Below are 27829 nucleotides of genomic sequence, written 5' to 3'. Positions count from 1 at the left end.
GTGAAGAAAGTTTTGACTATCTTTCTAATTTTGAGGCTTATCATTTGATCATCTCTGATGAACTAGGAAACTGAAACCCCTAATAGCAAATAGGAAGATAAGGATTCTATTACACATACAAATATTTTAAAAGCTTTGTTATATAAGTGGTATTTGTTGTGTCAAACACAGCATTGAGCAACTTTATAATGGTATTTAATTTTATGGAAATCCTATGACATAGGTATCATTTACTGCTCAGAGAGGTTATATATATTATTAGATCTAGGGTTAGAACCTAGTTTGATTATAAGAGTCCTTAATTACTCTGGGCAGCGGTCATAGTAAATTCAATACACTTCCTCCTGTTAGACTAATTATAATAAAACAAAAGGCACTTGCTCAAATTAAAAAAAAAGAAAGAATAAGAAAAAGACTATCACAAAATAATAATTCCAAGCAAAAGGAATAATTTTAAGTTTATATACTTCAACCATTAATGAGTTTATATAGGTAGACTTCTGGATATATTACCAGTGGTTCCAGACCAAGGCAATAAAGTGACTATTGCAATAAAGTGAGTCAAATTGATTTGTTTTGTTTGTTTCCCAGTGCACATAAAAGTTATACTGACACTATTCCATAGTCTATTATATGTGCACTAGCATTATGTCTAAAAAAACAATGGACATACCTTAATTAAAAAATGCTTTAGTACTAAAAAGTGCTAACCATCATCTGAGCTTTCAAAGAGTCTTAATCTTTTTGTTCGTGGTGAGTCTTGTCTCCATGATGATGGCTGATGACTGATCAGGATGGTGGTTGCTGAGCACTGGAGTGGCTGTGGCAATTTCTTAAAACAGGACAATAATATTTGACCCATCAACTGACTCTGCCTTTCATGAACTATTTCTCTGTAGTATTCCAAGCTGTTTGATAGTATTTGACCCATAGTAGAACTTCTTTCAAAATTGGAGTCAATCCTCACAAGCACTGCCACTACTTGATCAAATAAATTTATGTAGGATTCTAAATCATTTGTTGTCATTTCAACAATCTTCATAGCATCTTCACCAGGAGTAGATTCCATCTCAAGAAACTATTTGCTCACCCATAAGAAGTAACTCCTCATCCATTAGAGCTTTACCAGGACATTGCAGTAATTCAGTCACATCTGCAGGCCCCGCACCCAATTCTAATTCTCAGGGGATTTCTATCACATGTGCAGTTACTTCTTCCACTGAAGTCATGATCCCCTCAAAGTCATGCCTGAGGGTTGGAACCAACTTCTTCCACACTTCCGTTTATGTTGATACCTTGACGTCTCGTGAATCACAAATGTTCTTCATGGCATCTAGAATGATGAATCCTTTCCAGAAGGTTTTCAATTTACTTTCCCCAGATCCACCAGAGGATCTACAAGCTATAGCAGTTGTAGTTCATGAAATGAATTTTTTTTAAATAATAAGACTTGAAACTCAAAATGGCTCCTTGATCCCTGGGTGGATGGTGTGTCAGCAGATTGGATGTTACATCAAGAGGCAGGAAAACAACATTCATCTTATTCTCCATCTCCATCAGAGCTCTTGTATGACCAGCTGCATTGTCAATGAGCAGTAATATTTTGAATGGAATCTTGTTTTCTGAGCAGTAGGTCTCAACAGTGGGCTTAAAATATTCAGTAAACCATTTTTTTAAATAAAAATGCTATCATCCAGCTTTTGTTGTTCTATTTATAGAGCACAGTCAGAATATATTTAGCATAATTCTTAAGGACTCTAGGATTTTTGAAATGGTAACTGAGCACTTGCTTCAACTTAAAGTCATCAGCTGTCTTAGCCCCTAAAAAGAGAGTCAGCTTGTACTTTGAAGCTTTGAAGCCAAGCACTGAACACTCTCTAGCTAAGAAAGACCTAGATGGAATCTTGTTTCAAGAGAAGGCTGTTTTGTTTACACTGAAAATCTGTTATTTGGTGTAAACACGTTCCTTGCTGGCCTTACTTAAATCTCCTGGAGAACTTGCTGCAGCTGCCGTATCAGCACATGCTGCTTCACCTTGCACCTTTATGGTAACATGATGGCTTCTTTACTTAAACCTCATGAACCGAACTGCTTACTTCCAGCTTTTCTTCTGCAGCTTCCTCACTGCCCTCAGCCTTCATAGAATCGAAGAGAGTTAGGGCCTTGTTTTGGGTTAAGCTTTACCTAACATTTGGGAATGTTGTGGCTGGTTTGGTCTTCTATTCAGACCACTAAATCCTTTTCCATATCAGCAGTAAGGCTGTTTTGCTTTCCTATCACTTGGGTGTTCACTGAAATAGCACTTTTAATTTCCTGAAAGATTTTTCCTTTGTATTTACAACTTGACTCACTCGTGCAAGAAGCCTAGCTTTCAGCCTTTCCCAGCTTTGGACATGCCTTCCTCACTGAGCTTAATCATTTCTAGCTTTTGATTTAAAGTGAGAGACCTGTGACTCTTCCTTTCACTTGAGCACTTAGAGGCCACTGTGGGGTTACTAATTGCTGTACTTTGATATTGTTGTGTCTCAGAGAATAAGGGAGGCCTGAGGAGAGGGAGAGAGATGGGAAAATGGCCGGACACTGGAGCAGTCAGAACATACACACATTCATGATCAAGTTTGCTGTCTTATATAGGTGTGGTTCATGGTGTGCCCCCCCACCTGCCCCGCCAATTATAATAGTAACATCAAAGATCACTGATCACAAATCACCATAAGAAATAAAGTAATAATGAAAAAGTTTAAAATATTGCAAAAATTACCAAAATGTGATACAAATACACAAAGTGTGCAAATGCTGTTGGAAAAAATGGCACCAGGAGACTTGCTCAACACAGGGTAGCCACAAACCGTCATTTGTAAAATGAAGGAAATAAAGTGAAGCACAATAAAAGATATTATGCCTGCATTTAATAATTCCATTTTGAGAACAAACTCATTATATTATCTAGGTATGTGTTTCATACTTTATTTTGGGATATAAGTCAGAAAGTTATATCACTTGTTTTAAAAATGCTAAGGTTATTTACTGAGATGAACTTATGGCTACGTCAAAGATGCAGCTGTCTTTTCTCAAACAGATACGAACTCATTTCTAACAGTTCTCTGTGTAAAACTAATAGAGTAACACTCCAATATAAAATATTCATGTTTTTATTCTCTGCACTGGAGTAGATACAAGACTACTTCTTCTGAAAAAATCTTGGCTCTGTTTTTCAAGTGTTCTTCCAACCTACACCTGAACAGAAACCCATCTCAACACTGATACAGACTTACTTAAGCTTTGTCTCTTTAATAATCAGAATAAAGCATAGAGGTATGTCTTTAATCCTTACATGAAATAGTTACATTCATACTTACCACGAAATCCTCAAGGATTTCACTATGTATTCACTTTTCTGCCCAGAATTACTTTGTTAATCATACTGGCATGTAACTTTGTACCCTGGCATAGTTTTATTGGTCATCTCATAGAATTACCTTTAAGGAAGCCATCAATAATAGTTAACCTAAGCATTCAAGATTGGTGAAAACTCTTTTAGAAAAAAAGATGTTAAATTTGTGAGCATAGAATTTTTCATAATATCCCTTTATTACCCTTCTAATATCCATGGAATCAGCAGTAATTACTGATCTTTTGTTTTTAATATTAGTAATTTGTGTCTTTCTGTCTCTTTTTTTAGTTAGTCTAACTAAAGTTTAATCAATTTATTGGTCTTTTCCTAGAACTAGCTTTAGATTTTATTGACTTCCTCTATTGCTTTCCTGTTTTTAATTTCATTGATTTCTGCTCTGATTTTTATTTCTTTTCTTCTGCTTGCTTTGGATTTAATCTGTAATTTTTCTGTATAGTTCCTAAGGTGGAAGCTTAGATTATTAATGTTAAGTCTTTCTTTGCTTTTTTAAAAAAAATTTTAAAATGTTTATTTATTTTTGAGACAGAGAGAGACAGAGCATGAACGGGGGAGGTTCAGAGAGAGAGGGAGACACAGAATCTGAAGCAGGCTCCAGGCTCTGAGCTGTCAGCACAGAGCCTGACGCGGGGCTTGAACTCACAGACCATAAGATCATGACCTGAGCCGAAGTCAGACGCTCAACTGACTGAGCCACCCAGGCGCCCCAGTCTTTCTTTGCTTCTAATATAACATGCAACAATATAAAATTGTTTCATAAGCTCCACTTTGGTTGTATCCCACAAATTTTTACAAACTGTGTTGTATTTTCATTTAGTTCAAAATATTTTAAAATTTCTGAGACTTTCTTTGTTTCATATCATTTAGAAGTGTGTTGTTTAATCTCCCATTATTTGGAGGTTTCCAACTATCTTTCCATTATTGATTTCTAGTTTAATTCCCTTTGGTCTAAGAGCAAATTTATATATATATATATATATTTTTTTTTTAATTTGGTAAGATATGTTTATGACCAGAAGATGGTCTTTCTAGATGAAATCTTCACGTGAGCTTGAAAAGAATGTGTATACTGATAATGTTGGGTGAATGAAGTATTCCAGAGATGTCAATTGATCAAGTTGATTGATGGTACTTTTCACTTCAACTATCTTCTTAATTGCTTTTCTACCTGCTGAACATACCAGTTACTGATAGAAAAGTGTTGGTCTCTCCAAATTAGTAGTAGATTTATCTATTTCTCCTTGCAGTTCTTTCCAATTTATCTCACATCTGTGGACGCTCTGTTGTTAGGCACATACATATGAACTATTGCTGTGTCTTCTTGGTGACTTCACCACTTTATCATTATGTAATATTGTCTTTATCCTTGCTAATTTCCCTTGCTTTGAAGTCAGCTTTGTCTAAAATATATATAGCTACTCCAGCTTTTTGTGCAGTAATGTTAGCATAAGATATATTTTTCCATTACTTTACTTTTCAACCATCTTTATATTCAAAGTGGGTCTTCTAAACATGTAAACTGGGTCTCTCTATTTTTTTAAATGAACTGACAATATTTTTAATTGGTGAATTTATACCATTAACACTTAAAGTGATTACTGATATAGTTGGATTAATATCTGCCCTTCATGTTATTGTTTTCTATTCATTGCTCTTGTTCTTTGCTAATTTTTTGTTTTTGTGTTCCACTTTTTCTGCCTTCGCTGGTTTCAGTTGGGTATTTTACATGATTCTATTTTTTCTCCTCTCTTACCATATCAATTATACTTCTTTTTTATACCTTTTAGCGTTGCCCTCGATTTTGTAAAAAAAAAAAAAATTTACAACTAATCCAAATCTTCTTTCGCACAGCATTATAACACTTCTTAGGTAGTGCAATTATCTTATGATACAGTGTTTGCAATTTCTCCATCCCATTTCTTATAGTCTTGCTGATATTTATGTCTTTTATCCATATGCTATAATCACTGAATATGCTGTTGATGTTGATATTATTTTGAACAAATAGTTATCCGCTAAATCAATTGAGAGCAAGAGAAATATGACTTTATTTAACCTTCATTATTCCTTCTCTAATCATCTTCTTTTCTTTATGTGAAAGGAGTTTCTGATGTATATATTTTCTTTCTTTCTGTAGAATTTCTCCTAACAGTTCTTTTCAGGTAGGTCTACTGGTGACACCATGCCTCAATTTTTGTTTGTCTGAGGAAGTTTTTATGTATTTATTTTCTGTTTTTGATTTTCTGCAGTTCGAATATGATACACCTAGGTGTAGATTTATGCATTTTGTCTCCGATGTTCTGATTAGCGTCTCTGAGCTTCCTAGATCTGTAGTTTATTGTCCCTAATTAATTTTGAGAAAATCTCAGTCATAATTACTTCAAATATTTCTTCTGCTCACTCTCTCTCCCTCTCTCCTTTCCTTCCTCTCTTCCTCTCTCTTTCTATTCATTCTGGTAATACCATTACATGTATTTTATGCTTTTATAATGTTCCCACTATTTTTGGATAATCTATCTTTTTCATTACATTTTTTTCTCTTTGCCTTTCAGTGTTGGAAGTTTCTACTGGCATTTTTTTCAAGTTCACTGATTCTTTCCTTAGTTCTGTCCAATCAATTCATGAGTCCTTCAAAGGCATTCTTCATTTCTGCTGCAGTTTTTAGAATTCTTATTTCTCATATTTTCTTTTATTCTTTATTAGTTTCCATCCCTCTGCTTACATTACCTATCTGTTCTTGTATAATGTCTACTTTTTCCACTACAGCCCTTAATCATATTAATCAGAGTTGTTTTAAATTCTCAGTCTGATAATGCCAACATCTCTGCCATATTTGAGTCTTATTTGAAGTCTTGTTCTGTCTCTTCAAACCGTGTTTTCTGTTATTTATTATGTTTTGCAAGTATTTTCTTGAAAGCCAGACATGATGTATTGGGTAAATGAAACTGAAGCAAATATGCCTTTAGTGTAAGGTTTATGTATATCCAGCTAGGGATTTGGGTCTTTCCTCTTGTTGAAACTATAATTTCATCAGGGCCTAAAATTTCATCTGGTGTCCATGTATTTATCTCCTCTGTTGTTTTCAGGCTTCTCTAGAGGCTTCTTGAATAAGATTAGAGATATGCTGTTCTTTCTGTTGCATTCCTCTACTATTCTATGGATGTGGTGGTAAGGTGTTGGCGGGAGGAGGTGAAGTGTTCTGGAGTCCTGTGAATAGGTCTCAGCCTTTACTGACCTGTTGGGCTATGATTCTCTCAAGTGCTCCTCAGGGCTGATCTCTCTCTCCCTCAACACCCTTAGTTGAGACAGGAAGACTAGAAGGGGAGATGGGCATTTCTCTTCCCTGAGGTTGGCAAAACAGTTTTTTTTTGTTTTTTGTTTTTTGTTTTTGTTTTTTTTTTTTAGTTTTTTTGAGGGTATGTCTTGTTAAGAAGCCCAGAATGCTCTGACACATTTTTAAATGATGACTTTTCCTCTTCTGCTGCTTGAAGCAGAAGGGGATTTTTTTCTTTCATCTTTAATTTAAGAACATGATAGGTCTCCCAGAGGTAAAATTTATAAAAGCATGGTGGCCTGCTTGAGACAGCCCTCTACCCACCTGAGTTTTACCTCAAACTTATCCACACTGAGCCTCCAGCAATTCCTCAGTATACTGCTAATGATTCCCTCAAAATCCTCACACTTCAGCTTTGCAAAGTTGTAATTTCTTATATCCCCTTGTCCAATTTTGGGGAAAGCAATTTGCCCCATAACCTCAGTTCACCGATGGTTCTAAATAGAGCTGTCGATCTTTCAGTTTGTTTAGTTTTCATCTGTTTCTGTGGATGGCCATAACAACTTCCAAATTCTGTACATAATGGACCAGAAACTGGAAGTGCTCACTTATTTTTATATCTATAGAATACAAAGTACCTAGCACAAATGAGTTTTGAGCAAATGACTGAAAGAGTGAATTACTGGATGATTTCCATATCTAATCGACAGAATTACATGGAAATAGGAAAGAAATAATTAATTAAAACTGATTTACGCATCAAGCATGGCTTTCTGTGGTCTGACCTTATCATGAACATTTCTGGGCAGTGAGTTCCAGCCTTACGGTTCTGTAATATCTTGTCTTTTTGATTATAATGGGTATAATTTTATCACTTAAATAACCAGATTAATTTATGTTTCAAGGGAGGAGCTCACCTAGTGCCAGACACTTAACAGATAATACTTAATAGATAAGGAGAATAATATTGCCATTTGTAAATCTTCAACAATGCCATAATAGAAGCTATCATTAGACATTGTAGGATTAATTTTATGCATAATTCATTCAGCACGGAGCTACCATGATATGCTGAAATATTATGTCAAGAAGCCATAACATAATTTTAAAAGAAACTAAAAAAAAAAAAAAAGGCTAGGAAAAGTAAACCTATAGATCTGTAAATGCAAAAAGCATATACATGGTAAAGAACCAAGACTCTGCTGTATGATTTTTCAGGATATCTGACATCTGATATACATCAAAGTGAAGTTGCTGAATTGTATTCAGAAAGTAAAACCCTGACATAGGTGTTATGGCTCCAGGGACCTAATGCTAGCAGCACATTATTATTTTTTCTTCACTGCCAAGTCTAAGCCTGAGATTAAATCAAGAGACAGAAAGTTGCATTTAACTACAAATTTACACAATCATAATTTCAGAGATAAAAAATTTATTATTAAAAAATATTTATTATTAGAGGTCCTCCAGGTTAGCCTCCCATTTGGTGAAAGAATCCCTCAAACAGTATTCTTGAGAAATGAGCCCCAGCTTCCCTTGGAAACCACACTTTGTGAAACATGCCTCCATCTGCTCTGTTGAGCACTTACTATATGCTAGGCAATGGGCCAAGATTTTCATGCATTGTCACAATAACTCTGTGAAGAATATAGTGTTGGTTCTATTTTACTAAGAAAATATATATATATATATGTGTGTATATATATATATATATATATATATATACACATATATATATATTGGCCTAAAGTGCTGGGAAAGACAAGGAGGAGAGAGAAGGGAAGGGGCAAGTAACAGACAAGGTAGACCAAACCACTGAGGTGAGGACTAGCTGACATTAATCCAGCAAACTTTGGTAGAGAAGTAAAACTGGAAAAGTAGAGGTTGGGACCCAAAATAAACCAGTTAGCCCTTATAAAAGAGGAGATGGGCCAGCAGATCCCCTAGTCTACTCTAGCAGAAAACTGAGGCTTGCTCTCTGGAAAAACTGAACCAGGTAGGATTTAGTCTTAGGAACATCTGATACAGTTTAGGGCTAAGCTATAAAACCATTTAAAATAAGGAGATTAAGTGAAAATTTGCATACAAGTGAGATTTCAAATATCTTTTCTGTTCATGGCTTCTGAAAGCTTCACAGATACTGACCCCTGGAGGTCATTCACTGAAAAAATAATAATAATTACTACTTATCGCACCATACTGAAGGTTGCCATCTGGTAAACTCAACCCATACACATAAACCTTCCAATCAAACTTTTGGTCCCTTAGTTATAAATAAGACTGTCAGGTAAACAGCCAAGTACTACAAAATATATGAGGAATGCCTCAAGCACATAAACTGTAGATCAAACCAAATGTGGATTTGCTTGCTCTCTCTCACTCTCTGTCTCTCTCTATTTCCCCCCACACACATAGACACACACAATATGAAAAAAATGTTCAGTAGAAAATCTGGAAGATAATATTGTGAAAATCTCACAGAATTTTGACCTAAATATTAAGACATACACATTAAGACATAAATATTAAGACATATTATTAACAGCAAGAAAAATAATAAGGAATTTGGAAGATTCATTCTGGAATTATAATATCCAAATAAGAGAATTTTGAAAGGGAAGAAAGAGAGCAGATGAGGAAATTATCAAATATAATATTTAAAAAAATCCCAAAACAAATGGCGAGATTTTCCTAATTGAAATATTCTATGGAATGGCCTGCACAGTGATTGAAATTTGATTCATAGAAAAGCAAGTCATTATAGGATGTTAGCATATTAGGAATCTTTGGAACAGTGTGCATGGTGTGATTTCCCAGACTTTACGTGGAGCATTCCCTCTTCCTGGAACATTCTCCCTCAGATAGATGGCTGTAATCAATGGCTCCCTGTATCTTCTAAGTTTTGTCATTGTCTTTTCATTAAGGTCTTCACTGAAGTCCCTAATTAAAATTCTGTTTGCCCAGAGCACCTCCTCTACACTCTACTCTTATTTTCCTCCATAGCACATAGGACTACCCAGTGCTCTGCATATTCTATTATTTTCTATCTTCTTTTTTAGAAGAAGATCTTATTTTCTATTTTCTGTCTTCTTTTTCTATTTTCCCACACTCACTGTGATGTCAGCTCCACAAGTATGGAGATGATTGGTTTATTACTGTAAACCCAGTCACTGGAATGGTATCTGGCCCATAGCTGACTCTAAATAAATGTTTCTTGTGAGAAGAAATGATGAAGAGAAATGTCTAAATGTTTCCAGAAAGAAAGGATTGGGATTAAAAATGACATATAACTTTTCAACAGCAACATTAAAGTTGAAACCCGGTTGAAAAATAAATCAAGTATAAAAGTAGAATAAGCACATTTGCATTTACTGATAGACGTGGGTCCCACAGTTTTACCTTGTGTGTCTTAGGAAGCTTCTGGGGACTAGGTTCCAGCAAAAGGAGGAAATAAGATATAGGAAGTCATAAGATCAAGAAAATGAGGAATAAAATCTTGGAGAGAAGCAAAAGCAGTCACAGGATGATGATAAAAAGAAGTCTCAGAACAATAGCTGTGCAGCAGGAGTGACGAGCAACCTGCGGGGACTGGAGTAGAAAGAGAGAGGTCTCTACCACATATTTCTCTAAAATGGGAAGGAGGGGAATAAAAAACAAAACAGAACTGACCTATTGCCTCATGTATCTGACATTTTGTATTAATACGTCGTTATCAGAGGCACTGGTGGTTCAGTCAGCTAAGTGGAACGCTTGATTTTGCCTCAGGTCATGATCTCACAGTTCACTTCAAGCTCCGCATCAGGCTCTGCGCTATCAGCGTGGAGTCTGCTTGGGACTCTCTGTCTCCTCTTCTGCCCCTGCCCCTCTCTCACATGCTCTCTTTCTCTCAAAAATAAATAAATAAATGTTAAAAAAAGACCTTGCTATTATATATGGTACATAGTTCAGAGATAAATTTGTAATAGGCAGTGATAGAAAACAAGGCGAATATAAGAGTAAAGCAATTTCTAACTCCAGGAAAAAAGAGTTGTACAAGAAAGAAAACATAATCATGAGGTAATAATATTATATATGAAGCTCAGACAATTTACAAGTCACAGTGACATAAATTCTGGGTATCAACTTACCACAATAAAATAGAAATCTTTATGGACTGACAAGATGTAAGTGAAAACATATGAAAGCAGAATAATATGTAAAATAAAATCACATTTTATGTTTACATTTCCTATAAAAGTTAACAATTTGATGTAAACGTTTAGACACTTATCTAAAAAGATAGGGACCAAATTGTTACTATATACTTTTACTCATTATTCTATACTTCTGATTTTTAATTTTTGATACAAGCAAGTATTCAAGCATTTCTTTTAATAATTAAATTTTGTGTAAAATATAGATCCAAAATGCAATTTTAATTTTTACATAGTATTCCAGTTTATACGTGTCATAATTTAGTCATTCTCTGTTTTTTTTTTCATTGTATGTTTAGAATGTTTTCAGTATTTTTCTATTTTAAACATCCTATACATCAATCTTTGGAATTCATTTGATTATTTTTCTAGAATACATGCCAGATGGAATTGTTGATGGGAAAATTCCCATTTTAAGTCTTTTGATAAATAATCCAAAATTGAACATCAAAAGATTGAAACAATTTATATCCTCATAAGGACTGTTTACCAGTGTTTGTTTTCTCACATCTTGTCAACACTGAGTAGGATCATTCTTTTATCATATTTGACAACCTTATAAAAAAAAACTCTCCAAGTTTGTATTTAGTTCATTATTAGTGATGTAGACCATGTGTTCATGTGTTGCGAGCCAATGGCAATCGTTTGAATGCACCCCTTCTCACTTTCTCTCCTTGTCACTGCTATATAATGATTTCTGATCATCTCTCTTGGGCTTTTAGCCTCATATCTTATCACAGAGCCAAGCTCTTGCCCGGTGTACCATCTCTTAAACTGCTTTCAGATATATTTTTCTAAATCACAAATCTGATCATATCATTTGCTCGCTTAGAAGCCCTTGAAGACTAGCAATTTCCTACAAAATAAATTCTAAAATTCTTCAAGGGGCACACCAAATCAGCACTGATATGAGCTCAAGTATTTTCTAAATTATAAAAATGGGTTTTTATGACAGCCTTTCTTCAATAATTATAAAGAATGTGGGATTAGGGGCCCCATCTTCTTTACTCTAACATTCACTCTATCTACTTAAGAAGCGTTTAAGGAGTGACATCACCAAGATGTCAAGGTAGGCTGTCCCTGATTTCACTCCCTTTTAAAAGAAGAACAGTTAATAACTGATTAAAAACAAGATACTACTATGAGACTCCTAGAAAATGGCAGTGAGGATGAAGCACCCCACCGCACCTCAGAGCCCAAGACAGACCACATTAGAAGGGAAAGAGAAGCAGCTAGACATTGATGTTATTGCCCTGCCCCCAGGCCAGTGAAGCACCACATAGAGAGATCTCCCCTGAGTCTCTGGTTCCTTCAGGAGAGACAGGGGAACCTAGGCAGGGACAACTGACCCCCACAGCACTGTTAGTCACTTGTGGAAGCCTCTACTCTGATCTCGCCCAACAAGTACTGCAGGGGAATCTTTGGGCTCAACCACCAGGATGTGACAGAGAAGTGGGGAGGGGCGTGCAAGAACCCGCGCATGAATCTTGGCAGGCACAGTTGATATGCCCAAGTATTAACCCAAACCAGCGGCTTTGCTATTTTGAAGAACCAAGGCAGTGGTGTACTCTGGCCAGGGAACTCTGTGGGGTATAGCTCTGCCTTATTTAGATCCTTAAAATGAGGAATTTGCTGGTCCTAGAGCTGAGTTTGCCCAACCCAGGCAGGGAGGTGAGTCATAGGTGTCCACCATTTGTGGAGAGTGTTTTCAGGCTACATCTGACCACCGCAGCTGGCCACAACTCCTGGAAGCTGTGAGTCCTAGCGACACTTGAGCAGAGCAGTGGGATGACAGAATGGATTGCCCCCACATCAAAGCTAGGACCCAGCAGAGAGGGTATCTGTGCTAACACAGGCAGAGGGATTAATTCATAGCCAAGCCTAAGGGTAGTCCCAGTTCGTCCCAATTGGAGAACTTGTTTGAGAGATTGAGAGTTACCTGGAGCATCCCCTTCCCTGCCCACTCAGACGAGGGAGCCGAGACCCAATTCTACCTGCCAGAATAAAACAGGAATAATGCTCCTTGACATGGCTGTTGGCAATGGTTTCTTTGATATGACACCTAAAACACAAGCAACAAAATCAAAAATAAACAATTGGGACTAAGTGAAACTCAAATACTTCTGCAGAGCAAAAGAAACCATCAACAGAGTGAAAAGACAGCTTACAGAATGGGGGAAAAATCTGCAAGCCATGTATCTGATAAGGGGTTAATAGCAAATATATAAATTAAATTCATACAACTCAATTGCAAAAAACCAAATAACTCAATTTTAAAATGGGCAAAAGAACTGAAGGACCATTTTCCAAAAAAGGTAGACAAAAGGCTAACGGGTGCAAAATAAAGATGTTTAATATCACTAGACATTAGGGAAATGCAGATTAAAATCACAATGAAATACCATCTTATGCCTGTTAAAATGTCCATCATCAAAAAGACAATAGTTAACAAAGGCTGGTGTTGATGTGGAGAAAAGAGAACCTTTTGTGCACAGTTGGAATTGTAAATTGTTATGGCCACTATGGAAAACATTATGGAGGATCCTAAAAAAATTAAAAATAGAACTACTATATGATCAGGCGATTCCAGTTCTGGTAATAATTTATTAAAAAAAAACCCAAAAAACTCAAAAGACACCTGCACCCCCATATTCATACAAGGATTATTTATAATAGCCAGGACATGGACACATCTTAAAAATCCATCAACATTATACAATGGAATATTATTCAGCCATAAAAATGAGAAAATCCTACCATTTGTTATGTGGATGAACCTTGATTGTAGTATACGAAGTGAAATAAGTCAGAGAAAGACAAATCTTTAAAAATAATCTTAGTAAAAGGGATCAGAGTTGTGGCTACCAAATGTGGAGGGTGGGAGGAGGGGGGATTGGAGGAAGATGGTCAATAGGAATACAATTCCAGTTATAAGATAAATAAGGACTAGAGATGTGATGCACATGATAACTATAGTTAACACTGCTATATGATATATAGAAAAGTTTTTAAGAGTAAATCCTAGGAGTTCTCATCATAAAGCAAAATTTTTTTTCCTCTGTAACCATCCACAATATATGTAAATCAAACTATGCTGTATACTTTAAATTTACACATTAATATATGGCAACTATTTCTCACTAAAACTGGAAAAAAATTAGTGATTTATCAACGGTGGATGAATATACCGATGTAGGACAGAGTGGTATTCAGTTACTCATTCTTTTTAAAACATATTTATGGAATCATTACTATGTGCCAAACACAGCTCTACACTTTAGAGAGACAAGGATGGATACATGGCCAATAGAACCAACAACACCCTCCTCTTCTCTTTGTGGAGCCAATGGCAGGGAGGAGGGGAGAGGACAAAAAAATAAAAAGGAAAAAATTGTGTTTACAGAGTAATAAGCAATGGTGTGCTGATACACAAACACCCTGGAAAAATCAAAAAAACCTAAGAAGCATTGTTTGTAGTACTTGTGTATTTCCCACTACAAACCATGGCTGATTTCAAGCTACTGATGCGTTGAAGAGCCAGCTCTCAGAATTCTTATACATTGAACAATTGGCTCTGGAGAGCCAGCACAAATAGAGTCTGACCACCACTGAGGGCAAACAGAGTACTAAGGTTGGGAGAACTGACAACTGTCCACTTGAGGTAGAGTTGCAAAGCAGAGATCCTCCCCCGAACCCCCGCCCAGAGAAAGTGACATTGAACTACTACGCAAATGAAGAGAAGAACCAGGAAGGTTCACATGGAAGAACATTACAGAGAGATATATTGCAAATGTCTTAAAGCAGGAAAGCACTTGGCACATCTGAGATACAGAAAGAGCTAGAATATAGATTTTTAATTTATTTTTTAATCAGGAGACAACCTTAAGATCAAAAAGGCTTTAACTAAAAAAGGTTGGCAGCAGCATTTTAGGAAAGCTGAATTGTGAGCCAGAAGCTAAGATCTTCTTTGAGTCTTTTGTACTCTTTTTGCTAATGGAGGTTCCAATTACTGCTGGGTAATTCCAGGGGGTGGGGTCAGTGAGGTATGTATATATACATTTATATTTAGATATACATTTACATATACATATGAATGTACACATACACACACGCGCGCACACACACACACACACACACATAGCAGAAAGCTGGATTATAGAATGCAGAATATAAACGAAGATAAGTAGTATTTTATTTCACTAGCATGTATGTTTCTGAGAATTTCCATTCCAGATACTTGAGTCTACATTTCATCAACTTTGCTGATCCTACAAATTAAGTTTTTTTTTTTTGCCTTGAAGTTTTTTTGCCACATTAAGAGGACTAGTAACTTAAACATATTATGGTGAAATATACTTTCAGGATAATTGGGGCAGTATTTGGAGAAAATTAAATCCACTTGGGGCACCTGGATGGCTTAATCGGCTAAATGTTCTACTTCAGCTCAGGTCATGATTGCATGGTTTGTGAGTTCGAGCCCCACATTGGGCTCCACGCTGGAAGTGTGGAGCTTGCTTGGGATTCTCAGATTCTCTCTCTTTCTCCCTTTCTCTCTGCCCCCCACCTATTTGCATTTTGTACTCTCTCTCTCTCTCCCTCTCCCTCTCTCAAAATAAATAAGTAAACTTAAAAAAAATCAAATTGTAGGAGCAAAGTAAGGGGTAATTGGACTGAATTTGTTTAGCAGTTGTGGGAGTCTTCCTCTTGGAGCCAAGACGGCAAAGGTGATTCTGTTCTGTTATTTTATCCGGAGCAGGTAGATTTGGGGAGAATCCAAAATAATATTTTAAGAATGAATCAGTTGGAGTTGAAATTCAGGCTTGACAAGTTCTCCTGAGTGAAAATAAATCCAGTCGTGAGGCAAATGAAAATTAGGAGGATTAAGTGTCACATGTGGAGGATCTAAAAGTGGATTTGTTTTTTATTATTGAAGATATTTTCATGGATTATTTGTATGGGGATCAGGCTCCTTTGTTTTTTCTAAATTGAGATGAGCCAGTATGTCTCTGAGGCAGGAGAGGTTTTTATTGCATGTAAGGATGTGCAGTTTTCATTTCAGTATTATACACTTGTGGCTAACTGTCTTGAGAAAAGAATTATGACTTGTAGAGAGTCTCACAAGAAATTAGCTGTTATTAACATGTTAGCTATATTAATAGTTACACTGCTGTCTTTATCCAAGTGACTATAATTTGTATATACATTCAAACTGCTTTAGTGGTAATGCTCAACATTTACACAGAAACATAAGTTCAAGGCAATAGCTAAAACAATGGAGTTATTTCCAAAAATGTGAGTTATATATAGAGCTAGGTTGTTAAAGCTAGAAATTTATTTTTCCGCTATTGAATATCTATAAAAAATTCAGCTTTTTTTTACTGACAAGCAATCTTTCTCTACCAATAATACCTAAGAAAAATATCTTTTAAAAAACTTTTTTTAATGTGTATTTATTTTTTGAGAGAGAGAAAGAGAGACAGAACACAAGTGGGGGAGGGGCACAGAGAGAGGGAAACACAGAATCTGAAGCAGACTGCAGGCTCCGAGCTGTCAGCACAAAGCCTGACGCAGGGCTTGAACTCAAGGACTGCAGGATCATGACCTAAGCCAAAGTCAGATGCTTAACCAAATGAGCCACCCAGGCACCTCACCTAAGAAGAATACCTTAATTTTTTATCAAATTATAGAAAAATTATATTAAATGCCCAATGGAATTAAATTAAAGCTATGACTCTCAGGCTATTTTACTTTATTTTTAAAGTCATATATTTTGACTTACTTCTCTAGAATTATAATATATCTCTGAATAATATAATCTTTATAATAAAATAACACAGGACACTGCTATTCAGGTACAAGACAATATAAAAGCTTGGAAATCACTTATTCAACTGAAGGAGCCTAGGGAATAATAAAAATTCAGATTACCTTGCTTCTCATTCTAAGTCATTCTACCAATGAGTAACAGAATTCATTTCATGTGAATTTAGAGTCACTTCAAAGTATACCAAAAAGACCATACTGTTGGAAGTTCAACAGAAGAGGACAGATATTTTGTCTGAATCCACATGGAAAATAAAATTATAGAAGCTATTCATATTACTCAGGCCAAAAAATATTCTCAGCCAAATCCTCACCACTATCATTATAATCATCATCACAATCAAGAAGAGCCCTTACTGAAGCAAGAACCAAACAGACATATTTAGCTTTGGAATTTGAAAAAAAAAAAAGACTTTTGCATGTTTTACTTTAGTAAATACTTCCTTTTTCTGTATATAAAATTCAGTTTCATTTAAAAGGGAAATTGTAAACCCAGCTTCATTTAAAATTCAAGCTATTGTCAAAATTTTAGGCTAAAATAAATTTTTAGGTAAAAAAAAATTTCAACATTACACAAGAAAGCAGTCTTACAAGGTCTACAGCACATTTAATTATTCCATTGTTTTCCAAAGTGGACTCTTGTATAAAATTCTGCACAATGCTAACAGATTTTGATCAAAGAGAATTTGGAAAATGCTGTCAGGTCAGCTTACCATGAGATCTCAGCTCTTTGAATATCTGGATAAAAATTGTCAATCTCTGCATTAAATACGCAGGAATATATGTTGAAATACAGCCACGAACGAGATGGGAGGGCATCCCAGGCAGAGGGAAGATTAGGAGCCAAGATGAGCAGGTGGGAAAGCATAAGGCATCTTTGAGAAACTGTAGGGAAATTCTGGAGTTGCAGGAGATAAATCTGGAAATGGAAGCCAGAGCCAAACTGTGGACGTTTTGAATTGACAGGCTAAGTAGTTCAGACTCTTGAAAAAGTCAGTCATCACCCCCTGAACGTGGTGATTTAAGAAGATTAAATGGCCATAAATGGGTAACCTGGTTTGGAGCAGGGAAACTACTGGAGATGGGAAGTCCAGTTCGAAGGCCCTAGCAAAGATTCAAAAGTGAGATTAAATACGAATGGTGAAAAGAGAGTGCAGAACGAAGACAAGATCTTGCAGAACAAGATCTACTGGAAAAGAATGAGAGGAATGAGACATAAGAGCTCCCCAGGATAGTGACGGTGACTTTAGTGGCCATAGAGAATCTGTTGCAGTTTCTCTGTGGGTGGGTCATGCTCTGGAACTGCCGCATGTCTTGATGTAGGGTTTCTATCATATAAGACCTAACATTCGCCAATACACAGTTAATTTCTAGTCATTCTTTAAGAATTCTACCTTAATTGTCATGTCTTCTTTCGTAAATCAGTTTTGTACACTTAGTATCTTAGGTATACAATTGCTAGTACACTTATGGTCTGTGGATGTGTCTGTCTCCCCAGTTGGGATGTCAGCTCCCAACTGAAGTTAGGGACCAAATGGGTCCATTTTTCACAACTAGCACAACAGTACATAACAGAAGTTCAACCCTTGTTTGGTGAAGGAGCATACCCAGGAACATTAGAGCACTGATAAGCCTAAAGACACACAGAAATAGGGACACAGATAAAATAGAAGGCTGGAGGAAAGTTTGTTTTATCAACATGTTGGAAAGCCAATGGAAATGAGATTGAAGGAATTAATAAAAAGGGAAATTGATGAGACAGAATTCCAGAGTACAAGAGAGACTGTGGCAGGTAGAGCAGGTGTGGAGAAATCACCCTCTTAGGAGTCCAGTGCTTTCTACAGTTTTGAAAACATGTCTCATGCCCTTCTATTTCCTCACCTTAGCTTCTTGTGTTTCCACTGTCAAGAATGCCATCCCATCTTCAGCCTCAAGTTCAACATCTACTTCTGCATGTTTAAAGCACAGATCAAATGTAGCTATCCCATGAGAACCTTCTGTGGTTACTTATTTTTCTAAATCATATATATGTAATATATATATATATATATATATCATGTATATTACATATATATGTGTGTGTATATATATATATATATATATATGTATATCATCTCAAGACCACCTACATAAAATCCACTGGGAGTGATGCTTATGGAAATTTCTCTTTATAGACATATTCCATGTAATTAATGATGAATGGATGATAGAATTAGAATCATCATTTTACAACTTGAAATGAAGTAATAGATTTAAGCAAATGATCATCGATGGTTAGAAAAATCATTAGTGGAAAAAAGTGAGGTACTTAATGATGGATGGATCAAACAGCTATTATCTAAACCCATCTCTCAAACTTAAAGTCATAAAAATAGAGGCAATTAGACATCATATGCCTCTTTACAGAAGGGTACAATGTGCCTTGTATTTTTGCCAAGAAAAAAGTATGAACTTGAATTTGTCTAGATCTCTATATGTAACAATCAGTTTAAAAGAAATACAGAAGACAGAGGAAATGAGAAAAGACAGTATTGGATTACATTTAGCAAAATCCTGAATATGTCTAATTTTTTCAGCAGATAAATTGCAAGAAGTAAACATAAGGAGGGAATGAAAAACCTATAGTTGAAATATATATTCAAAGAAACTTAAACACGTGTCAACCAAAAGTATGGATATGTATGTGTGTATGTTTAGAGAGAGCAAGCACATGCATACACTAGTGGGGGAGGGGCAGAGGGAGAGGAAGACAGAATCCTAAGCAGGCTCCATGCCCAGCATGGGGCTCGATCACAATCACTGGACCCTGAGATCATGACCTGAGCTGAAATCAAGAGTCAGTTGCTTAGTGGACTGAGCCACCCAGGTGCCCCAATAATGGATATTTTGGACCCTGTTTGAAATTTTCCATTTTAATCATTTTAAAATGCAAGTTCCTGGGCCCCACTCAGAACTATTGAATTAGAATACCTGAAGGAGAGTCTGGGTATCTGCATTATCAAGTTCCAAAGTGATCATTATGCACACTAAGTTTTGGGAATCACAGTCCTAAAACAGTTTATTCCATGTCCTTGCTCTTGACTGAAAAATACAATAAATTATGGATACATGCCACACCTTTAAAAATAGAAACTGAACCTTGGATCTCTCAAGGACAAATATTTTATATGCACTCAGTAAATACTAGGGATGTTAGTCAAAATATTTGTTGTTATTTAGTCTGAATAAATATTTTAGGTCTAGATTATAGGAGAGTTCCCCACACATTCCAAGATATCAGATCCATTTGGCATCAGGAGTGTGCACCTTCTCACAGTTGTTAGCCACAGTCAATCCTCTGACCAAGTGGAATCTCTTTCTTAGTGGTATTTAACACTCCTAATTCTTAAATGGCCAAAATCTTCATACCTCATGCAACAAGGATAAAAGCTAACAGGATAAGAATACTAGCCTCCTCTTGCATAGAGAGATGGAAAGAGAGGATTATAGTAGCATGCATAGAATATCCAAACTGATAATGTATATATATGGCCCTTTAGGGAAAAAAATGAAATGTTTCTATATGAATTACCTCTCAACTTAGCCTCTCAGAGTTTTTGTATATTTGTTTGCAATGGTCCATTTATTAAGTAACCACTTTGACTTTCCTAAGAGGGTATTCTTTGGAAAATGTAACCTTTTAATGAGAATTGTTTTCCTAAAGTCCTAGTTTTCGCTAAACCTCGGAAATCTTGAAAGAACCCTATAACAGATTCTGTCCAGTGCTCTGCTTTTGCCACTATCTAGTTAGGTGATTTTGAATAGGTCACTCTTTTTACTGGGTTCTGGCTTCCCCGTATGTGTAATTCTAAAATAAATATCAGTCTGCTTTTAGATCTTCTTTAAATTCACCTACAGTTTTATGTGACTTCTAGGAAAAAAAATATTTCACCTAACATTTAAACAGAAAACAACCTTTCAAGAAAAAAAAAATGGTTTCACCTCAGCATCTTAGATGACAATAAATAAGGCTAAATGCATACATTCTGTTGTGAAGGTACAAATCTAGGAATAAGAAAGATTTTTCCCACTCGGGCTTACCTGCTTATGAGCATGATCGTAAGAATTAATATGATTGTCAAACTCCTGGTGCTTGTGATACTGCTTGTCACATAATTCACAGTAAAAGTTTGCCTTTACATCTTCCAGGGCCTTTGCTGTGGACTTCTCCTTTTCTGGAAAGTCCTTTAAAGGAGGAAAAAATGTTGGTTATATTTCTCTCTCATAGCATAACCAGATCTCACATTAACCAACTTGTTATTTAAATTTACTGTGACTGAAAGAATATGGTGAGGCTCATTATTTTTATTTATTTACTTTTTTATTTTGGAAATTCATGGCACTATGGAAATAACTTTCAACTCAGCCTCATTCCTAACTTATCAACAAACACAGAATGAATTCCCCCAAAGAAGCCCACAGTTGCAGCTTGGTCATTCTCTTTCTTGCCATCCATTTCCAGGTTGGTCTACTGACTCACCTAACTGAAAGACTCACCACAATTTCCTCTGCCAATCCAATGGCTGATCTCAAACACAAGCCTCCACTATGTCCTTGAAGCACCCATTACTACAAGGCCTCTCTACTATAATATTTTATTGGGACATTGATGACATTGTTTTATGTCATTCACTTACTGCTTCATGTGTTTTAGCCTCAATGAAACTGTCAGTGTTGGGACTTGCTATTCTATGCACACAATGCCTATTCCCACCTTGTCAAGTTGATGAGCTCCTACTCCTTTCCCAACACCCAGCTCTTTGTCCCCTCTGGAGTGCTTTCCCATGGCTTTATCGGAAGGACAAAGTGCCCATTTCGTTGCTTGTTACGAAACACATCCATGAACATTCATAAACACTTCTTCTTCTGATATTACCCCTTACGTTTCTGTTTCACACAATTCCATCTTCAGCCACTGATCTATCTACTCCATACAGTCTCCGTGGATGACCTCCATTCACACTATAGCTAGGGTCATATTTATCTGCAGTCTCTAATTCCAGGCTAAGCTTCTTCGACAAACATCAGTTCATGCTAGACACGGCCAATGGGTTTACCACATAGTTTTCAAAAACATTACTCTTATAATTTTGACTGTGCTTTATCACAGACAGAGTTTTGGCCACATCATTCCCCTGCTTCAAATCCTCTTGAGCATAGAGAATACAGTCGGTGGTATTGTAAAACCACTGCGTGGTGACAGATGGTACCTACACTGGCGGTGAGCATATACCGAGATGTTGAAACGTTATGTTGTACACCTAAAACTAATATAACGTTGGGGGTCAATTATACTTCAATTAAAAAAGAATAATAATCCTCTTGAATTCTCTGATTTCCTATAGAATAATAGTGATGAATACTTACTGAGCATAAACTATGTGCCACGTAGTAAGCTAAGTATGTGGTGAATTATCTCACTTATTCCTCACACCAACCCTATAAAAATAAGTTCTCTTTTAATCTACACTTTACAGATGTATCAATCAGCACTTAGAATCACACACTCATGGCCGCTGAGTAAGTGGAGGGGGGATTTGAATTCAAATAATGTATGCCTAGCTCCCTTGTTAATAAACAAGATGCTTTGCTATCTCCCTTGAGGCCAGTCCTCTTAATGTACCATACAAGCTCCTCCCTACCCCATCAGCGTCATATTGCATGAACCCATGCTCCCATATTACCCCCTTTAATTCTATAATCAGACAATGTCACATGATACTAGATTATCTTTTTTCATGTCTATGCCCATACATCCTCTGAGGGCAGGAACTGTTTTATTCAACTTTGTGTCCACAATGCCAAACATATTGTCTAGTCCAGAGTTACCTATTTAGTATACATTACATAAGTTAATGGATAATAGTAGCCTACATATTCATGCCTTCTGCCATTCTGCAAGTCCTCTATTATCCCAGTGCCTAAAGAAAAGAGTGACTGGCACATAGAGGGTACCAAATAAATACGTATAAAGAATGAAGAGACAGGGGGTGCTGAGTGGCTCAGTCAGTGAAGCGTCTGCCTTCAGCTCAGGTCCTGATCTCAAGGTTTGTGAGTTTGAACCCCACATTGGGCTCTCTGCTGCCAGTGCAGAGCTTGATTCAGATTCTCTGTCCCCGTCTCTCTGCTCTTGCTCCACTTGCACACACACACTCTCTCTCCCTTAAAAATAAATTAATAAACTTTATAAAAAGGATGAAGAGACAAAATAAACGATGGACTTTAGTTCTGTTTCTCCAACGTGATTAACACTCTATAGAAAGAAATCAGTTCATTAACCTGAATCACAGGACCATTGCTGACCAGATAAGAAAGCAAGCACAGGGAACGTAGGCAGATCATCACAGGGTTGGGCAACGTGATGGAGCAATGAATTTAGACATGGGAGCATAATGATTCAAGCCCAAATATAAGAGGCTAACACAACATGGCACAAAAAGCAAGCAGGATGGGAGTACCATTAGCAAACAACAAAACTAAACCAAATATCTGGACTGTCTATGTAAGAGAATTAAAGTAGCAATTTGGTTACATTCTAGGCTAATGGGGGATATAAAAACTACTGACGGGATGTATCCAGTAATGAGAACACGGACTTCAATTTCAGGACAAAAACCCAGTTGCTCAAAAAATTGAAATAATGGCTTGTTAACGTAGTCACTTGAGAACTGAGGCAGAGGTGTAACACCGAGGTAGAGCTCATTCTTTTGAACTAGTAGCCTTACAGTTAGAGGCAACCATTATTTCTCATCCCATCTTTCTCCAGGGATCATTTTACATGTCCTTTACATGCCCTGTCTAATTTCAAAGACTGGGACTAGAGACTACTTAGGTTTACCCACAGTTTTTCTTACATGATCACGACACTAGAATAACAACCTTAGAAAAGTGACCATGTGCCTTGGACACGGAAAACCTCTGCTTCAGTGATCAGAAGTGCCTCGGCTTCATTAACTGGAAGTGGGTGGTAACTGAGAATTCAGGGGAGCTAAAAATAACCTCTCATGTTATTCCCGATCATGTGGAGGATTTTTTAATGTTTATTTATTTTTGAGAGACAGAGCAAGACTGAGCATGAGCAGGGGAGAGGCAGAGAGAGAGAGAGAGAGAGAGAGAGAGAGAGAGAGAAAGGGAGACACAGGATCTGCAGCAGGCTCCAGGCTGTCAGCACAGAGCCCCACGCAGGGCTCAAACCATGAACCCTGAGATCATGTGACCTGAGCCAAAGGCAGACCCTTAACCCACTGAGCCACCCAGGCACCCCTATATGGAGGATTTTTATAACAACAGCTCAATGACTAGGGGTGAGGCTTCTGCAATTACTCTTGGTATCTTCATCTACACAGCATTTATTACTAAAAAATCCTTTAATTATGACATTAAGTGAATTTCATTGCAAAATTTATAATTATAAGAGAGTTACCAACATTTTAGCCATCTCCTGTGAATGTCCACATTTTACCTTTATCAGACTAAACTGCATGCCCCATTTCTTAATTCATTTTTCTTGCCGGGAAATGGTGCTGCTATCCCCATCTTCCTTCCTTCTAAGGAATTAATGATATTCCCCAGGGCATATTCTAGTTCCCTTATTAAGAGAGGAGGAATACATATGTGGGAAATAACTGCCATTAGCATAGCACACAGAGGTCACAATCTAGGGTGTCTATCAAACCCAGAAGTAAGAGCATAAACTTAACAGCAGGTAATTGGGGGTCAGAAGTGGGGAAGCTGAGACCTGAGAATGAAAGTCTCAGGCAGAAAAGAATATAAGCCAAGAGTTGGATAGGGCGAGAGGAATCACAGAGGAAAAGAAAAAAAAATAATAAGGTTTGTTAAGCATCTTTGGCAAAATTGGAAACTGTGGCTGGCACTAGAGCTGACTTTTAGTAAAAGAACCATAACCCAGTGACCCATGTGTGAGGTGAGCCTGTTCTCTAGTGTGAAGTTGAACTGTCCATGGAGAAGGAGCTGAGTTGGTCTAGCTGTATGTACCAGAAGACTGGAGGGCAAGGGCTCAGACTAGCAGACTAGTAAGGAAGGTATCATGTAGTGTAAATCTACCAGCTGAAAGAGGCCACTGATGTTCAATAACTTCATGAGCTCTAGAGAATCAGGCAATGGTAAAGCAGGGAACATTATCCACCGTGTCATGCTTCTTCACCCATCCAGTCATTCATTCTTCCCTCTAACCACACACTCATCCGACTAACCACTAAGTAGTTATACATTCAAGAATTGTTAAAAAATAGAATTACCCTCTGATCCATTAATCACACTAGCTGGTATTTACCCCCAAAATACAGAAGTACTGAGTCAAAAGGATACAGGCATTATTGCAAATTTACACTGAATGCCATGTTTATTGCAGCATTATTTACAATAGCCAAATTATATAAGCAGCCCAAGTGTCCATGGACAGATGAATGGATAAAGAAGATTCATACATACATATATACACATATGCATACATACATTCACACACACACACACACACACATATATATAATGGAATATTATTCAGTCATAAAAAAGAATGACACGTTGCCATTTGCAACGATGTGGATGGAACTAAAGAGTATAATGCTAAGTGAAATAAGTCAGTCAGAGAAAGACAAATACCGTAAGATTTCACTCATGTGGTATTTAAGAAACAAAACAAATGAACAAAGGAAAAGGAGACAAACCAAGAAACAGACTCTTGACTATAGAGAAAAAAAAAAGGTTACCAGATGGGAGGTTGGTGGAAAAATGGGTGAAATAGGTGAAAGGGATTAAAGAGTACTCATCACGATGAGCACTGAGTAATGTAGAGAATTGTCAGATCACTATATTGTACACCTGAAACTAACACAACACTGTATGTTAACTATACTGGAAATAAAATTAAAAACATATAATTCTATCATTGACTTGCTAGTTATTCAAAGTTCTCTTTCACACTTTGCCTAAAAGGAGGCTTTAGAAGCTTATTTAACAGAAAAAAAAGTAACATTTATGAAGCAAAAGAAAGCCTCATGTTAACCATTCTCAATGATTCATTAAAAGGTTGAAAAAGAATTATAAATTGAATATGACAGTTATCTTAACAAGAGTCATTTTTAAAACATTAGGTATTGCCAGTGGGCATTTTATGTTTCAGTTCAATAAGAATTCTGCAGTAATTAATTACTTTTAATAATTAATATTTTGGGTGCAGGGAGGGAACATGGACTTTTTCACACCAAAAATTTACATTCATGCAAATAACAGGGACATAGCTAATGTGGCAAGAATTCTGACTAGAGTAATGCTTTTAATTGGAAATATGGCTATTTTGCTACCAAATTATTTTATTATTGTAATGATGATTACACAGTAACACCCACTGAGCATTCATTGTAAACTGGAAATCTGCTGAGCACTTCACACTTGTTAACTCCCTTAATCTTCCAAATAACCTGATGAAGTATTATCTATTATTATTCCATATAAAGGTACGGAAGACAAGGCACAAACATGTTTAGAAACTTGCTAATCACTGAAAAGCAGAGACTAAATTAAAAATCAGATCTGCCTGACTTCAGAACTATTAATCACCATGCTAAAGGCTGTCCCAATTACTTAGGTTTTATCCAGTTGCCACAAAATTTCAAGCTGCCTCTGCTAACATTTTGTGGATTTGGGATGATACCAAGGCCCCAGCTCCAAGAGAGTGTAAGAGGAGTAATTATAATTTTAAAAATCTATTAAGTTCTTGAAGCTGAGAGATAGGCACTAGAAAAATACAAGGTGGTAGTCTTGTTTCTACTGGTTGTGAATATGTGCCCTGGTTATTAAAAAGGAAACGAAAAAATCAATTGCTGCTCTTCATATCTCCTTGATGGTAATACCAGCTCAGAGCTTTGAGGATTGAATTCATATTCTTTGTATGAAAGCTCACATTTGACCTTTCACTATTATGTGTAAGAGATTGCTTTAAGAATTCTAATATTCTCTAACCTGTTCTATTATATTGTCCCCAAATAAGATCCTGCTTCAAAGACAGTGCATTCCCCTCCTCTGATCAAGTGGCTGTCATGGATTCACAAAACTCTTTTGGTCCCCATTGTCTTCCTGAGTCTTTGCAACAGACTGGATAATGGAAAACTCACTGTAGGGGGTTTTATTCATTGATTTATTTTATTTTTGTGATAGGGAAAAAATATTCCTTGGAGACTGACTAGCTTGAATCTCAGCCTCTCTCTTATAGAAGTTTCAGTTATTTCAGTATAAATTAAGGAGAGTAATGAGTAGCTTGCAGAACTGCTGTAAGTATAAAATGAGTTTATTTTTATGGAAGCACTTAGCATAATGCATGGCAAAAGTAGAACTTGATGTCTAGATATTTTGTGTGTATATGTAAACATGGATGCATCATTGTATGCATGTGACACTAGGAAATTATTTTTAAAAATACCTTTCTCTCATGAGTCTACAAAGAAACTTTAATTTTCTGATGGCAATTTGAGCAAGTGAGAGGAGCCCATCTCAACCTCATTCGACCATCTCATCTGAGAGCATGATCAGTTCATGCTAGTCAATGCAAATTTGGCTGATGCAATTAGGAGATTCAGAGGTTTTTATCTCAGGATGATTGTTTAAATTTTGGACTATTTTGGAATACCACACACAGTCAAGAGATCATCATATGCACTCATACTTGAGCATTAATATTACTAATATTGATTTTCCTAAAGATGTCACTAGTTTCTTTATAAAAAGAATGCTCTTTGCATTATAACAGCATCTACCATGGCACTTTTTATTTAGAAAAACTCAATAAATACTTGTTGAATAAATAAAACTCATGAATTAAAAGGCAGAGAATGCCATTCCCACTACATAATAGATAGCATGGCCTGCCCTGGCAATGTAAGTCATATCATGGAGAATGAAACTGATGAAATGATGGCAGATCGGTATAATCCTAAACATATGAGGTTTTAGGTGTTTAGAACGATATATATATATATATATATATATATATATATATATATATTTTTTTTTTTTTTTTTTAATGGAGAGTCTAAGGTCTAAGGAACTCAATGAAGGATTATCCTAAAGTAA

General features: G+C 36.4%; 1 protein-coding gene across 1 annotated transcript in view; it reads right to left on the bottom strand.

The window, feature by feature from the left end:
• Positions 1-27829, bottom strand: part of ZNF804B (zinc finger protein 804B) — a 510313-nt gene that overhangs the window by 83043 nt on the left and 399441 nt on the right. Inside the window, exon 2 of the mRNA XM_047096838.1 lies at positions 20783-20926. Within this exon, the coding sequence (XP_046952794.1) occupies positions 20783-20926 (144 nt within the window). The remainder of the gene's footprint in view (positions 1-20782; positions 20927-27829) is intronic.

Source organism: Lynx rufus, unplaced genomic scaffold (assembly GCF_022079265.1).
Source record: "Lynx rufus isolate CCGP_SWC_20201006 ecotype Redwood Valley unplaced genomic scaffold, mLynRuf1.p SCAF_4, whole genome shotgun sequence".
NCBI classification, from domain to species: Eukaryota; Metazoa; Chordata; class Mammalia; order Carnivora; family Felidae; genus Lynx; species Lynx rufus.
The sequence above is the reverse complement of the archived record's forward strand: the minus strand, read 5'-3'. Positions and strand labels throughout refer to the sequence as shown.